Source organism: Salmo salar, chromosome ssa05 (genome assembly GCF_905237065.1).
Source record: "Salmo salar chromosome ssa05, Ssal_v3.1, whole genome shotgun sequence".
Lineage (NCBI taxonomy): Eukaryota > Metazoa > Chordata > Actinopteri > Salmoniformes > Salmonidae > Salmo > Salmo salar.
In genome coordinates, this window is record NC_059446.1 from 47,360,753 (window position 1) to 47,375,812 (window position 15,060).

A 15,060-nucleotide genomic window follows, 5' to 3' on the forward strand; every position below is an offset into this window, starting at 1 on the left:
GACATGCTAACCTCTCACCATTACAATAACAGGGGAGGTTAGCATTTTTTTAGTTCCAACCCCATCATAACTCAGTCTGGTCTATGCTTATTCAGAAATAGGTGGACATTTCTCAATTACGTAAAGAGGGTTGTTGAGAGTTTCCAGTCCACCTGAACAGGCATTATACATTTAATTTATTTTCATTTAACCTTTTTTAACCAGGTTAGTCTCATTGAGATAAACGATTGTTCATAGAGACCTGGCCAATATAGCAGCACATTCATTTTCATACAAAGACACATTTACAAATAAAACACAAAGCACTACAGTTAAAAAAACATACATTTACACATTGAGGAGGTATGATGTAGGGAGAACTCAGTTCATATCGTTTCCAGTCTGTTAAAGCATCAGTTAACCCCCAACAACTGCTCCCCAGGCACTGATGATGTCGATTAAGACAGACCCTGCACCTCTCTGATTCAGAGGGGTTGGGTTAAATGCGGAATACATATTTTGGTTAAATGCATTTTGTTGTGCAACTGACTAGGTAACCCCCTTTCCCTATATGTAGCCTATTAAAATACACTATATATACAAAAGTATGTGGACACCCCTTCAAATTTGTGGATTTGTCTATTTCAGCCATACCTGATGCTGACAGGTGTATAATATTGAGCACATAGCCATACAATCTCCATAGACAAAAATTAGCTGTGGAATGGCCGTACTGAAGAGCTCAGTGACTTTCAATGTGGCACCGTCATAGGATGCCACCTTTCCAACAATCAGTTTGTCAAATGTCTGCCCTGCTAGAGCTGCCCTGGTCAACTGTATGTTCTGTTATTATGAAGTGGAAACGTGTAGGAGCAACAATGGCTCAGCCGCGAAATTGTAGGCCACACAAGCTCACAGAACAGGACCGACCGAGTGCTGAAGCGCATAGACATTGTCTGTCCTCAGTTGCAACACTCACTACAGAGTTACAAACAGCCTCTGGAAGCAACTTCAGCACAATAACTTAGTTGGGAGCTTCATGTAATGGGTTTCCATGGCCGAGCAGTAAGCCTAAGAGCACCATGCTCAATGCCAAGCATTGGCTGGAGTGGTGTAGAGCTCGCCGCCATTGGACTCTGGAGCAGTGGAAAAGCGTTCTCTGGAGTGATGATTCATGCTTCACCATCAGGCAGTCCAACGGACGATTCTGGGTGCCAGGAGAATGCTACCTGCCTGAATGCATAGTGCCAACTGTAAACTTTGGTGGAGGAGGAAGGCCCCTTAGTTCCAGTGAGGGGGAATCTTAATGCTAAAGCATACAATGACATTCTAGACGATTCTGTGCTTCCAACTTTGTGGCAACAGTTTGGGGAAAGCCCTTTCTTGTTTTAGCATGACATGCACAAAGTGAGGTCCATACAGAAAAGGTTTGACGAGATCGGTGTGGAAGAACTTGACTGGCCTGCACAGAGCCCTAACCTCAAGCTCATCTAACACCTTTGAGATGAACTGGAACACAGACTGCGTGCCAGGCCTAATCACCCAACATCAGTGCCCGACCTCAATAATGCTCTTGTTGCTGAATGGAAGCTAGTGGAAAGCCTTCCCAGAAGAGTGGAAGCTGTTATAGCAGCACATTGGGGACCAACTCCATATTAATGCCCATGATTTTGGAATGAGATGTTCGACAAGCAGGTGTCCACATACTTTTGGTTATGTTGTGTAACTAGGCCTATGAAAAATATGTCAAATTTTTTAATGAAGTCAAGTCTCAAGTCATATGACTCGAGTCCACACCTATGGCATGCACCACACTGGAGAAGAAAGCAGCTTACTCCACTAAGCCAGCATGAAGTTAGCTTTTAGCGGCATGATTGCTACATTTGCTCTGACAGGAAGCAACATGGTTTACCCGTTAAAGGGGAAAACAGTGACATATTCAATTAGAGGCTGGTCTAGCTGCTTTGGCTGTGGTTTGGTCCTGCCACCCTCCTACCTTTCCATTGTTTTGCCAATCGATCATTCACATGCTTGTGCTCTCTGTCTGCCAATGAAGAGTTTCAGTGGCCAAATAAAACTGTTGCTCTCTCTATCCCCCTCTCTCTCTCCCTCTCCCTCTCTCTCTCTCTCTGTGTTTGTAGGAAGCCAGTGAACATAAATAAGACACCCATAACGTACCGTCAGGAGAAGAGTCACATGGGTTCGATGGAGCACAGTTTCACTGACCAGAGTACCCTGCAGGAGGATGAGCGTGTGGCCCTCTCTGCAGCACGCATGGCACACACCTGCAGCATGCGCGGTAAGACACACATACTGCAGGTGTGTGTGCTTATTCCTGTGTATGTGCTTTCAAATGAAAGAAGACACCAGCAATCAAGCTATGATTAATTCCTGGAACACCTGAGGACTAAAATATTCACTCACATAATCACTTAGGACAAGCTTTTCCCAAAATGTTCATCAAAAGCTCCCACAATATTGTGTGTGAACTTTATACCTCCCACAACTTCCATTTAGTCTTAGAAAAGCGTCATATACCTCAGAAGCAGCTATGCTCCCTGCAGCAGATCCACAGTCTAATAAGATAACAAGAAAAAATTGATTGCAAACAGAAGTAAAGTGAAACACCTTCAGGCAAGAAAATGATTTGTGATTCTAGTTGTCTTCCTTTTCATCTCGATATCTTGAAATATTAAGGTGCATAACAGAGAAGGTAGGAAAAATCATATTGTTCCTTAAAGTTTCCTTAACTGCGACTGTAGTATTCAGGAATATATATATTTTTGTCATTTTTGTCAGACAGCCATAAACAAATGCCATTTCGATCACGTCATTAAACAGTTTTAGTTGAAAATGAAATATCATACAATTAATTTATATCACATTAATTTATACATTTGTTCATTAATTTGTATTTAATCTTATTTTAAGAGATTTTATGTTTTCCTAATATTAATAATTCAACACAATGCTTGAATGTTTTTATCATGAAAAATGAGATGAGACCTTTTTGTGAGATTATGATAACAACCATATATGATTACCCTATCTAAAACAAATCAATCAATCAATCAAATTATACATAATATTCTCAATTACCTAAAAAATATGGGTGGGGTGGAAATGACATCTATGTAAAAAAAAAAAAAATATGAAAACAATATTTTATTACAAACAGTTTGAACAACAACCATTGTTAAACATTTAATTCATTTAAGACAAAGTAAGATTCCAAAAGTAGCCGATGGGCAGAGCTCAAGGAAGGAGGCCAGTGTTTTTGCGAGATGGGCCCAGATTGCAGGGGGGTCATCCGCATAGAAGAGCTCAATGAGCAAAGTGAAACTGTATAATTTGTGGTATGTCCATCACGGGTGTGGAGGGTCACCTGCTTGTGAGAATCACAAAAGTGAACTGCCTGAATTTCACTGGTGTATTTACACAGGTAGTTCTCTGCAAAGTCAATATGCACGATGATCTCTCCGCAGATTCTCTTTTAATTCTATCAGTTTGGAGTATTGATGTCGAATGTTGTACACGTGTTTCCCCAACTTCTCTTTCAGTCCTTTGGAAAAGTCCTCCAGTAGAATCAGCAGTGTGCCACACACCTTTTCTTTTGCTGTCAAATGGACAGTGAACTTCTCCATGTTTCCCTCTCTTGTTTTTCCTTCTCTCTCTTCAGCTTTGTTTTTTCACTCAAACCACCATGTCTGCTCACTAGCATCAAAATCAGATGTTTTAAGCTCTTTTGCTTGGCAAATGGAGCACTCTGTGTACATGCACTCTTTCTTCAGGTTCTCACAGCACAAAGACTCAAGGTTCTCAATGTTGCTGCAGCTGATCCCTTTGTGATGCTGTAGTTTTACTGCCACGAACTGGAGGTTGGCGTGGGTTTTGCAGAGGCATGTGTCCCTATCCTGGACTGTTGGCTTGACAACCCAAAAAGGACGTATTCTGCAGAATTCATAGTAGGACATTTTAATCTCTGAATTATCCCTCTTAAAATTCTGATAAAGGTTCTGAATTGTGCCATTCAAGAAGCGCTTCTGCTTTTTCTTCTTGTTCCTTGTTAGTGTGTCCTTTTTCTCTGTTGTTGCTCTACTGTTGTCATCACGTTTGTAATTATGTTACACTTTTTTTCCCTTGAGTATTGAAGACTTGTTGGCCTGTTTTCATTTGCTCTTTGACCAGGCCATACTTTCTCAGGATGTTGCCTCTGAGCATTTTTTAAGCTTGTCCTTGGCACTGCACATTTTTTTATACTTTTGCTTTAACTCTGCAATGATGGCATTTTGAAACAATAAAATCCTTCGGAGTTTCTTTCATTTGCTGTTTTGTCTTTGTCTTTGGGGAATCTTGTCACTCCATTTTCTTCATCAGTTGATCATCCATTATTTTGTATTTCTCAGCTTTCCGTAAAGTTTTATCAAGTTTGACATTTGTCATTTGTATATTTTTGAGCGACCTCTTCCAAACTTTTTCCTTCCAGCAAGTATTCGACTTCTCATTCCTGTTGCAGATGATAAGGAAGGGGTTTCAGGGCATGCATCAGGGGCAGGTAAGTTAGAGGCAGGTAAGTTAGGGGCAGGTAAGTTAGGGGCAGGTATGTTGGCCTCATGTTCTGGTTGCAAGTCATCTGGTGACTGAGGTGGTGTTGCCTGATAGGTAGGTCTCCAGTGCAACTGTTTTCTTTAAAGTCTGTCTTCTATTCCGTTAGTTGCATTTCCATTGCCTTCTCTTGCTTCTTTGTTTTTGCTTTGTAAGCTCAGAGATAGATTTCACTTCTCTCTTCTCTTTTTTCTTCCAGTATTTCTCCCTTTCTATTTGCAGAAGCAGATGTATTTTTATTTTGTTTCTATGTCTGTGACCTCTATGCTGTTTTATGTGGCATATTTTAAAAGCAAAGTTAAGTTTTTCGAGATTAAATTAATTTAAAGCATGATTAAATAAGCCTAAAATACATTTAAAAGTACAAAGTAATAATATAATATATTTTTGTCATTTCCGCTACGTTCGGTCATTTTCACAACAGTTAAGTTTGTGATGGAAATGACTGTCATAGAAATGACACTAGTTTTTGGAGAAAAATGATTGGTTAGCATGTTTTGGCTTGTATTGCAGCTGGCATATTATTTACACTAAATACATAAAAAAGAAAAATTAATAAAATTCTACCACAAATTAAAGAAATTATAACCTGTTTGGAAATGACTGACAATAAAAATGTTCACTACACAAGCAATATTTACCTAGATTTAGCTTCAACTTCTGGACATCATATCTGGAACAACTGTCCGCTGCAGCAATGTGCTTCAGTGTCGCAATACGTTTCCATGGTAACTAAGTTAACATTCTCTTGCAAAAACGTTATTAATGAGGAATTTGCCCACTGTGGTGGAAATGACACCACTACCAAAGGACAGGTAGTGGGGCAGGTGAGAGACTGGTTAGCAGAGCTCAACAACAACAAAAAATCCCCATAAATATTGACATAGATTTTATTTTACCTGGAGTTCCAGGTCTCCGGCAGCCTCTGGAACTGCCGGTCTGCAGCCAACAAGGCTGAGTTCATCTCAGCCTATGCTACCCTCCAGTCCCTAGACTTCCTGGCGCTGACGGAAACATGGATTACCACAGATAACACTGCTACTCCTACTGCTCTCTCTTCGTCTGCCCACGTGTTCTCGCATACCCCTAGAGCATCGAGCCAGCGGGGTGGTGGCACTGGAATCCTCATCTCTCCCAAGTGGACATTCTCTCTTTCTCCCCTGACCCATCTGTCTATCTCCTCATTTGAATTCCATGCTGTCACAGTTACCAGCCCTTTCAAGCTTAACATCCTTATCATTTATCGCCCTCCAGGTTCCCTTGGAGAGTTCATCAATGAGCTTGACGCCTTGATAAGTTCCTTTCCTGAGGATGGCTCACCTCTCACAGTTCTGGGTGACTTTAACCTCCCCACGTCTACCTTTGACTCATTCCTCTCTGCCTCCTTCTTTCCACTCCTCTCCTCTTTTGACCTCACCCTCTCACCTTCCCCCCTACTCACAAGGCAGGCAATACGCTTGACCTCATCTTTACTAGATGCTGTTCTTCCACTAATCTCATTGCAACTCCCCTCCAAATCTCCGACCACTACCTTGTATCCTTTTCCCTCTTGCTCTCATCCAACACTTCTCACTCTGCCCCTACTCGGATGGTATTGCGCCGTCCCAACCTTCGCTCTCTCTCTCCCGCTACTCTCTCCTCTTCCATCCTATCATCTCTTCCCTCTGCTCAAACCTTCTCCAACCTATCTCCTGATTCTGCCTCCTCAACCCTCCTCTCCTCCCTTTCTGCATCCTTTGATTTTCTCTGTCCCCTATCCTCCAGGCCGGCTCGGTCCTCCCCTCCTGCTCCGTGGCTCGACGACTCACTACGAGCTCACAGAACAAGGCTCCGGGCAGCCGAGCGGAAATGGAGGAAAACTTCGCCTCCCCTGCGGACCTGGCATCCTTTCACTCACTCCTCTCTACATTCTCCTCTTCTGTCTCTGCTGCTAAAGCCACTTTCTACCACTCTAAATTCCAAGCATCTGCCTCTAACCCTAGGAAGCTCTTTGCTACCTTCTCCTCCCTCCTGAATCCTCCTCCCCTCCCCCCCCCTCCTCCCTCTCTGCGGATGACTTCGTCAACCATTTTGAAAAGAAGGTTGACGATATCCGATCCTCGTTTGCTAAGTCAAACGACACCGCTGGTCCTGCTCACACTGCCCTACCCTGTGCTTTGACCTCTTTCTCCCCTCTCTCTCCAGATGAAATCTCGCGTCTTGTGACGGCCGGCCGCCCAACAACCTGCCCACTTGACCCTATCCCCTCCTCTCTTCTCCAGACCATTTCCGGAGACCTTCTCCCCTTCCTCACCTCGCTCATCAACTCATCCTTGACCGCTGGCTACGTCCCTTCCGTCTTCAAGAGAGCGAGAGTTGCACCCCTTCTGAAAAAAACCTACACTCGATCCCTCCGATGTCAACAACTACAGACCAGTATCCCTTCTTTCTTTTCTCTCCAAAACTCTTGAACGTGCCGTCCTTGGCCAGCTCTCCTGCTATCTCTCTCAGAATGACCTTCTTGATCCTAATCAGTCAGGTTTCAAGACTGGGCATTCAACTGAGACTGCTCTTCTCTGTGTCACGGAGGCTCTCCGCACTGCTAAAGCTAACTCTCTCTCCTCTGCTCTCATCCTTCTAGACCTATCTGCTGCCTTTGATACTGTGAACCATCAGATCCTCCTCTCCACCCTCTCCGAGTTGGGCATCTCCCGGCGCGGCCCACGCTTGGATTGCGTCCTACCTGACAGGTCGCTCCTACCAGGTGGCGTGGCGAGAATCTGTCTCCGCACCATGCGCTCTCACCACTGGTGTCCCCCAGGGCTCTGTTCTAGGCCCTCTCCTATTCTCGCTATACACCAAGTCACTTGGCTCTGTCATATCCTCACATGGTCTCTCCTATCATTGCTATGCAGACGACACACAATTAATCTTCTCCTTTCCCCCTTCTGATAACCAGGCGGCGAATCGCATCTCTGCATGTCTGTCAGACATATCAGTGTGGATGACGGATCACCAGCTCAAGCTGAACCTCGGCAAGACAGAGCTGCTCTTCCTCCCGGGGAAGGACTGCCCGTTCCATGATCTCGCCATCACGGTTGACAACTCCCTTGTGTCCTCCTCCCAGAGTGCTAAGAACCTTGGCGTGATCCTGGACAACACCCTGTCGTTCTCCACTAACATCAAGGCGGTGACCCGATCCTGTAGGTTCATGCTCTACAACATTCGCAGAGTACGACCCTGCCTCACACAGGAAGCGGCGCAGGTCCTAATCCAGGCACTTGTCATCTCCCGTCTGGATTACTGCAACTCGCTGTTGGCTGGGCTCCCTGCCTGTGCCATTAAACCCCTACAACTCATCCAGAACGCCGCAGCCCGTCTGGTGTTCAACCTTCCCAAGTTCTCTCACGTCACCCCGCTCCTCCGCTCTCTCCACTGGCTTCCAGTTGAAGCTCGCATCCGCTACAAGACCATGGTGATTGCCTACGGAGCTGTGAAGGGAACGGCACCTCCATACCTTCAGGCTCTGATCAGGCCCTACACCCAAACAAGGGCACTGCGTTCATCCACCACTGGCCTGCTGGCCCCCCTACCTCTGAGGAAGCACAGTTCCCGCTCAGCCCAGTCAAAACTGTTCGCTGCTCTGGCACCCCAATGGTGGAACAAGCTCCCTCACGACGCCAGGACAGCGGAGTCAATCACCACCTTCCGGAGACACCTGAAACCCCACCTCTTTAAGGAATACCTAGGATAGGATAAAGTAATCCTTCTAACCCCCCCCTTAAAAGATTTAGATGCACTATTGTAAAGTGGTTGTTCCACTGGATATCATAAGGTGAATGCACCATTTTGTAAGTCGCTCTGGATAAGAGCGTCTGCTAAATGACTTAAATGTAATGTAAATGTAATTTTATTGACTATTTCTCTAGGAGATAACATTATATAATGTGCAATTATTGTTTTCTAATAGAAAAACATACTAGAAGCTCAAAGGTTTGGGTCAGGGACAAGGACAAAACAGTGAAATTGAGGTATAAAATGCATCTGAAAAGTAGCTATAATACTTGACAGAGAGGTGTTAAAGAAATCTGGGGTGATTGTAGTATGAACTTAATGTATAAATATTTTTTATAAAAGCCCCCAAATGTACCCTGAGGACATAGAAGTGATCGTAGTTGCAGAATCACCCAGCTACTCTGTAAGCTAGCTTGACGTACTAGAAAGTAATATAAACAAGTTGAGAAAAAAGTAACTCCAAGAAATGTGGTTTATTACTTTCTGAGGTAATTTGGTTATCCTGTCTTGATTGTAGAGGTTCTATTTTGCTATCTTACAAAATTAAAGCGATCTCTTTGAGTTTAGTCAGTGAATCAGGCCGTCTCCATGGTAACCAGATACTCTTACTGCTGTACATGCCTTCAAACTAAGGAAATATTTGAGGGGCTCTATGCAACACCCTTAAAAAATTCCCTTAGGTAAGGGGAAATTATCCCTTAAGGTAAACCCTTAAGGGAAACACTTTAGATGTTTTATACAACCAGGCCCTGATACACTTAATAGTTAATCAAAGAGAGATTAGATGGTGTCATCTCAATCAAATATTACTACCCAAACAAACATGGTTAGGAGGAGGGCATACTATAATAAAATGATGTTGGGTCTGTAACTTATCACCCTGCCCATGGAGAAAAGCACCCTAGCTAATTATAACACACAAAGTAAGAAAAACAAATAAGTGCATAATTCTAGCATTGCCTAAAATTATTAATTAGATACTAATGAGATAGACCTCTATAAGCAATATAACAGTGGAGATGTACAAATTATGGCAATGGCATATATGATGATAAGCGGTTAAGAGGCAAGCCGTAATTTTTATTAAGACATGAGCGAGCTGAGACGGATGTAGCCTATATGCCGCCTATTTGTTCATCATTTTTTAAATTTACAGAGCGACATAAACATGGGCCTTTCTTACAGTATTCTCCTTGTACATCAAGTCAGAACCATATAATAAATAACGTGGGCACATAAGCAGACAATGAAAGCTCTTACAATATTCAATCATTACATTTCTCTAAAACAGGCTATAGGCTACATGTGCACTACCAAGTCCGAACAGTAGACTACACAATTTAATGCATGCTATAATTCTGACAAGCACGTACCTATTCTCCTCCTTTTGTTGGTTGTGAAGTTCATCTCTATGTGGTGTGTAGTTGAGCCACAACGTTTGATTTCCCCAGCAATCTGAGTTCAACAGCGTTGTCTACTGTATATGTTATGCACAATTCTCATGTTTTGAAACCCTTTCAGACAGATGTTTTAAATCCTTAAACCCAGACTTGGACCACACACCCTCTCCACTGAATAACAGGCAGGGGATGCGAAATAGTGATTGCTCTGAGATGCTTGCATTTAGCCACGGCTTCCTTCCAAACCACTCATTGTTGAATTTGCGATTTCAGACTTGTTGTGTAATGTTTATGTCCAATGGCCGATGAGCACCAATACATTTTATCTCTGATTTCTCTTTATATGCAAAGTATTGAAAAGGATTTGCCAGTAGATTGTCGACTTGATTCATGGTGACGACTGCTAGCTTGCTAGCTAAGATTTTGAAAGTATGAAAAATGTTGAACGTATCAGTCCAATCAAAGGTACTGTAGATATAATGTCATGTCATTCTATCTGTGGCCAATGACCTTGAGCCTTCTTGGATGGCACTTGTAACCCAAGGGGCTAAAATGTTTGAGCGCTAACAGACTTGGGGGTGACGTGCTGCCCCATGAGTGATAGAAAACTTAGCCAATCATGACAGAAAACTGAGCCAATCAGGCGCAACACTCTGTATTTTCTGCTGGCTTGCCCCACCACCACAGAAAGCACTGAGCTAGGCTGAAACACCTGCATTTTGGAGCTGCCTTACTCAAGAAAGCAAAAAAGAGACCATGTTTATTTGCGGCTTTATTAACTCAATGACATTTGTTTTACATTGTTTGCAATCTGATATGTGACGTGTATTAATGCCAAAATAACAAGCAAAACAGGAAAAAAATGTACCCCCCAAAAAATGTACCTAAAAATGTGGGGCTCAAAACCCTGAATGACGGGTCACCACTGAGCCTATGGAATATTGACTGGCATTGACATCAACAGGAATTTCATATGAAAAATCAAGTTGCAAACAAATTACTCAATTTCAGATACCACCTTTTGTGTATAACTCTATGCCTAATGGTGCCCCCTTCCTTTGTCCTTCTCTCACAGGTGAGCAGTGTAGCTCAGTGAACGAGTCCAGTAGTCTTCTGGGGGGTTCGTCGCGACGCCAGTGTGGGCGTAAGGGCTCACCCTACCACACCGGTCAACTCCACCCTGCTGTGCGCGTGGCCGACCTTCTCCAGCACATCAACCAGATGAAAACTGCAGAGGGGTACGGCTTCAAACAGGAGTACGAGGTAGGAAGTATAGGTACAGAGGCATGGTTGTGGCTGATGTGTGTTTGGGTGGTATAAGGGTGTATTGCTGGGGAAGGTGTGAGAAAATACAAGTTTGTAGTCATGTCATCATACAGTATTTAGGGGTTTAAAATGTAGAATAAGTCATAATTTAGAAGTCAAAATTGTAGACAGGAGATTATGCATTAAGTAGATTGTGTGAAGTTATCACTCACATCCCAGTTCTTACAGATTGCAAAAATGTATGATCAGGGTTAAAAGACACTTCTTGGACCAAGTTCACTGTGAGACAATTAATAAATCATCATTATCTGGAGCTCAAATTTGTCAGAGTGGCTGTAGCTGATTAAGCCCCCCAATCCCCAGGGGTTCTCCAGACCAGGAGGCCATTTGTTCCCCAGCCCAGTGACCGTCAATTGTCTCAGCATCGGGGGCTCGGTGGCTCCCAACCCCTGGCTGACCTCCAGTACCACACTGAAAAAAGATCCTTAGTACTCTGGTTGGAGGAGAATTCTCAACAGAGGTTTTTGGGCTTGTATAGGATGTCACCAAGTTGAAAGTATTCTTAAGTGGTGCACGGCACAACGAGGGGGACATTTTGTGAAATCATCGCCTACAATTAAGGAGAGAAGCCTTGGGGGACTTATAGGCTCTGTTCAAAACTTCTTTATGCATCAGGGAGTGTGTGTTAAGGAGAGTCTCCCTCGGTTCCATTATCTCCCGAGGGCTCCCAAGTGGCGCAAACCCTGGTTTGATTCCGGGCTATCACAACCAGCCATGATCAGGAGTCCCATAGGGCGGTGCACAATTGGCCCAGCATCGTCCGGGTTAGGGGAGGGTTTAGCCTGGGTAGGCCATCATTGTAAATAAGAATTTGTTCTTAACTGACTTGCCTAGTTAAATAAAGGGAAAATAATTTAATATCTCTCGACATTCAGACTGTGGAACTGAGTCTGTACTTTACCATAGGTAGAGAGGGAAATGTTATGTTTAGGGAGAAGGCAGAACAAAACCCACTTATTATTCCAGTACCTCTGTAAAGGCTGATTTCCATGGCTGTCTGTCTGTGTCGGGCCACATTTTGGAGGGCACACAGCCCTGAAACATTTTTCTCCTCGGTGGGATACTTCTCCATGATTAGGAAAAAGGAAAATAGTCAAAACCGGTGGGATGGTTGACACAGTAATATTGCACTGGGGGAGAAAAAAGACAGCGATAATTTGTAAACACTGCAGCAAAATTATTCATAACACAGTTATGTAATGGCTCAGACTGTTCTTTACTGTGTCTCGTCTTGTCTTTCATCCGAGTTTTACTCTTCATTTTTTTGTGTGATCCTCAAAACCAATTAACCCCTCCCTCCCTCCCTCCCTCCCTGCACCCTCCACCCCGATCAATGGGCCTCACTCTCCAAGTCTATATTGGGGAAAAGTGGGGGGGTTGGTGTAATCCCAGGCAGGGTTTGGGTGGTTACTCTCTCTGTGGGGAGCAGCAGGGTTGTATTCCCCTGCTCAGCATGCAGGCTTGGATTCACCCACAGTCCCCCCCTGGTGGCTGAACAACCACAGGGTGTGTGTGTGGGGGGAACTTGGCCCCACACACTAGGGGAGAGGAGTAGTTTGGCTGATGAGAACATAAGAGAGCTGGATCCTGCTGCTGGGGTTGCCCTGGAGTCAGGACTGTCATGGGATGGCGATAGTGGGGCATGTTGATGAGAGGACAGGAGCGTGTTGGAACAGAGTTCTGCATGGGACCATGACTAGGCAGGACGTATGGAATTCACTAGCGTGCTCTCTCTGTGTGTGAACATGAAGCTAAGGCTCTTCCACATGTTCTGCATGATCAGTTAATGTGAACAGGTAGCTACTTGTCATATGATGCTTTTGAGCTCCCTTTCAGCTCTAATGGTCTTTGAATAGCACTACACCGTCATGATGTATGCATTGGCTCACTACTTGAAAGATATTGCTCCAATTATACTATTTCCCCCTTACATCACTCAAACACAACAGACAACTGCAGATATAATGGTTTAGAAGAGACGCATTGTAAATATGTTTGACTCGATAGGGGAAGGGTGGTATTGGTGATAGTATCATTAACATGTACTTCCCTACCCCTCCACAGAGCTTCTTTGATGGCTGGGACTGCACCAAAAAGAAGGACAAAACTAAAGGGAGGCATGACACGTTGATGGGATGTAAGTCATCATGGACATGCCAGCCCTCTTGGGACGAATGCACTGGTAAGCAATATTGTCAATCACAAATATGTGTTATATTCTTTTACATGAAAATATTGATATGTAGGATCTTTTGGCCAGGTCTTCCATGTAAAATGGATATTTTTACCTCCGTGGAAGAACCTGAGGTAAAAATACAGTTGAAGTCGGAAGTTTACATACACTTAGGTTGGAGTCTTTAAAACTCGTTTTTCAACCACTCCACAAATTTCTTGTTAACAAACTATAGTTTTGGCAAGTCGGTTAGGACATCTACTTTGTGCATGACACAAGTAATTATTCCAACAATTGTTTATTTATTATTTCACTTAAAATTCACCGTATCACAATTCCAGTGGGTCAGAAGTTTACCAGTCGGGTCAGAAGTTTAGCTGACTGTGCCTTTAAACAGCTTGGAAAATTCCAGAAAATGATGTCATGGCTTTAGAAGCTTCTGATAGGCTAATTTATGTAATTTGAGTCAATTGGAGGTGTACCTGTGGATGTATTTCAAGGCCTACTTTCAAACTCAGTGCCTCTTTGCTTGACATCATGGGAAAATCAAAAGAAATCAGCCAAGACCTCAGAAAAAACATTGTAGGCCTCCACAAGTCTGGTTCATCCAATTTCCAAATGCCAAACGAAGGTACCACGTTCATCTGTACAAACAATAGTACGCAAGTATAAACACCATGGGACCATGCAGCTGTCATACCGCTCAGGAAGGAAATGTGTTCTGTCTCCTAGAAATGAACATACTTTGGTGCGAAAAGTGCAAATCAATTCCAGAACAACAGCAAATGACCTTGTGAAGATGCTTTTGGAAACAGGTACAAAGATATCTATATCCACAGTAAAACGAGTCCTATATCGACATAACATGAAAGGCCTCTTAGCAAGGAAGAAGCCACTGCTCCAAAACAGCCATAAAAAAGCAATATACATATACAGTTGAAGTCGGAAGTTTACATACACCTTAACAAAATACATTTTGACCCCAATCAACTTTGGAAGTATGCTTGGGGTCATTGTCCATTTGGAAGACCCATTTGCGACCAAGCTTCAACTTCCTGACTGATGTCTTGATATTTTGCTTCAATATATCCACATAATTTTCGTTCCTAATGATGCCATCTATTTGGTGAAGTGCACCAGTCCCTCCTGCAGCAAAGCACTCCAACAACATGATGCTGCCACCCCCGTGCTTAATGGCTGGGATGGTGTTATTCGGCTTGCAAGCCTCCCCATTTTCCTCTAAACATAATGATGGTCATTATGGCCAAACAGTTCTAATTTTTTTTCATCAGACCAGAGGACACTTTTTCTCCAAAATGTTCGATCTTTGTCCCCATGTGCAGTTGCAAACTGTAGTCTGGCTTTTTATGGCTGTTTTAGAGCAGGCAATGAGTGAGTTGAGATCCGTCGGTAGTTCCTGGGCTGCTAGCTCGTCCTTCACTTCCTCTGATAATCCGTGCAGGAACGTGTCTAACAGCGATTCCGGGTTCCAGGCACTCTCAGCTGCCAATGTGCCGAAATCCACCGTATTGTCTGCATAGTCTTGTCGAAGCTGGAGTAACTTCCGGGCAGGCCTCTCTCCCGGACAATAGAGAATTGAAAACCTTCTTCACCTCCGACACAAACTCCTCCAGACTGATGCATACGGTGGACTGTTGTTCCCACACAGCCTTAGCCCAGGCTAGAGCCCTCCCGGACAGCAGCGTGATGAGGTACGCTATCTTCGAGCGGTTCGAGGGGAAGGAGGAGGGCTGCAGCTTGATGACAAGAGAACACTGCGCGAGAAATGCCCGACAGGTTCCC

The 15,060-nt window shown here is 43.8% G+C and overlaps 1 protein-coding gene across 7 annotated transcripts in view; it reads left to right on the forward strand.

Annotated features, from left to right (window-relative positions):
• Positions 1–15,060, forward strand: part of LOC106604982 (receptor-type tyrosine-protein phosphatase U) — a 297,005-nt gene that overhangs the window by 212,484 nt on the left and 69,461 nt on the right. For all 7 annotated transcript variants that reach the window (XM_045718284.1, XM_045718282.1, XM_045718285.1 and 4 more), the window contains 3 exons: positions 2,121–2,278; positions 10,834–11,021; positions 13,149–13,266. In XM_045718284.1, the coding sequence (XP_045574240.1) occupies positions 2,121–2,278; positions 10,834–11,021; positions 13,149–13,266 (464 nt within the window). The remainder of the gene's footprint in view (positions 1–2,120; positions 2,279–10,833; positions 11,022–13,148; positions 13,267–15,060) is intronic.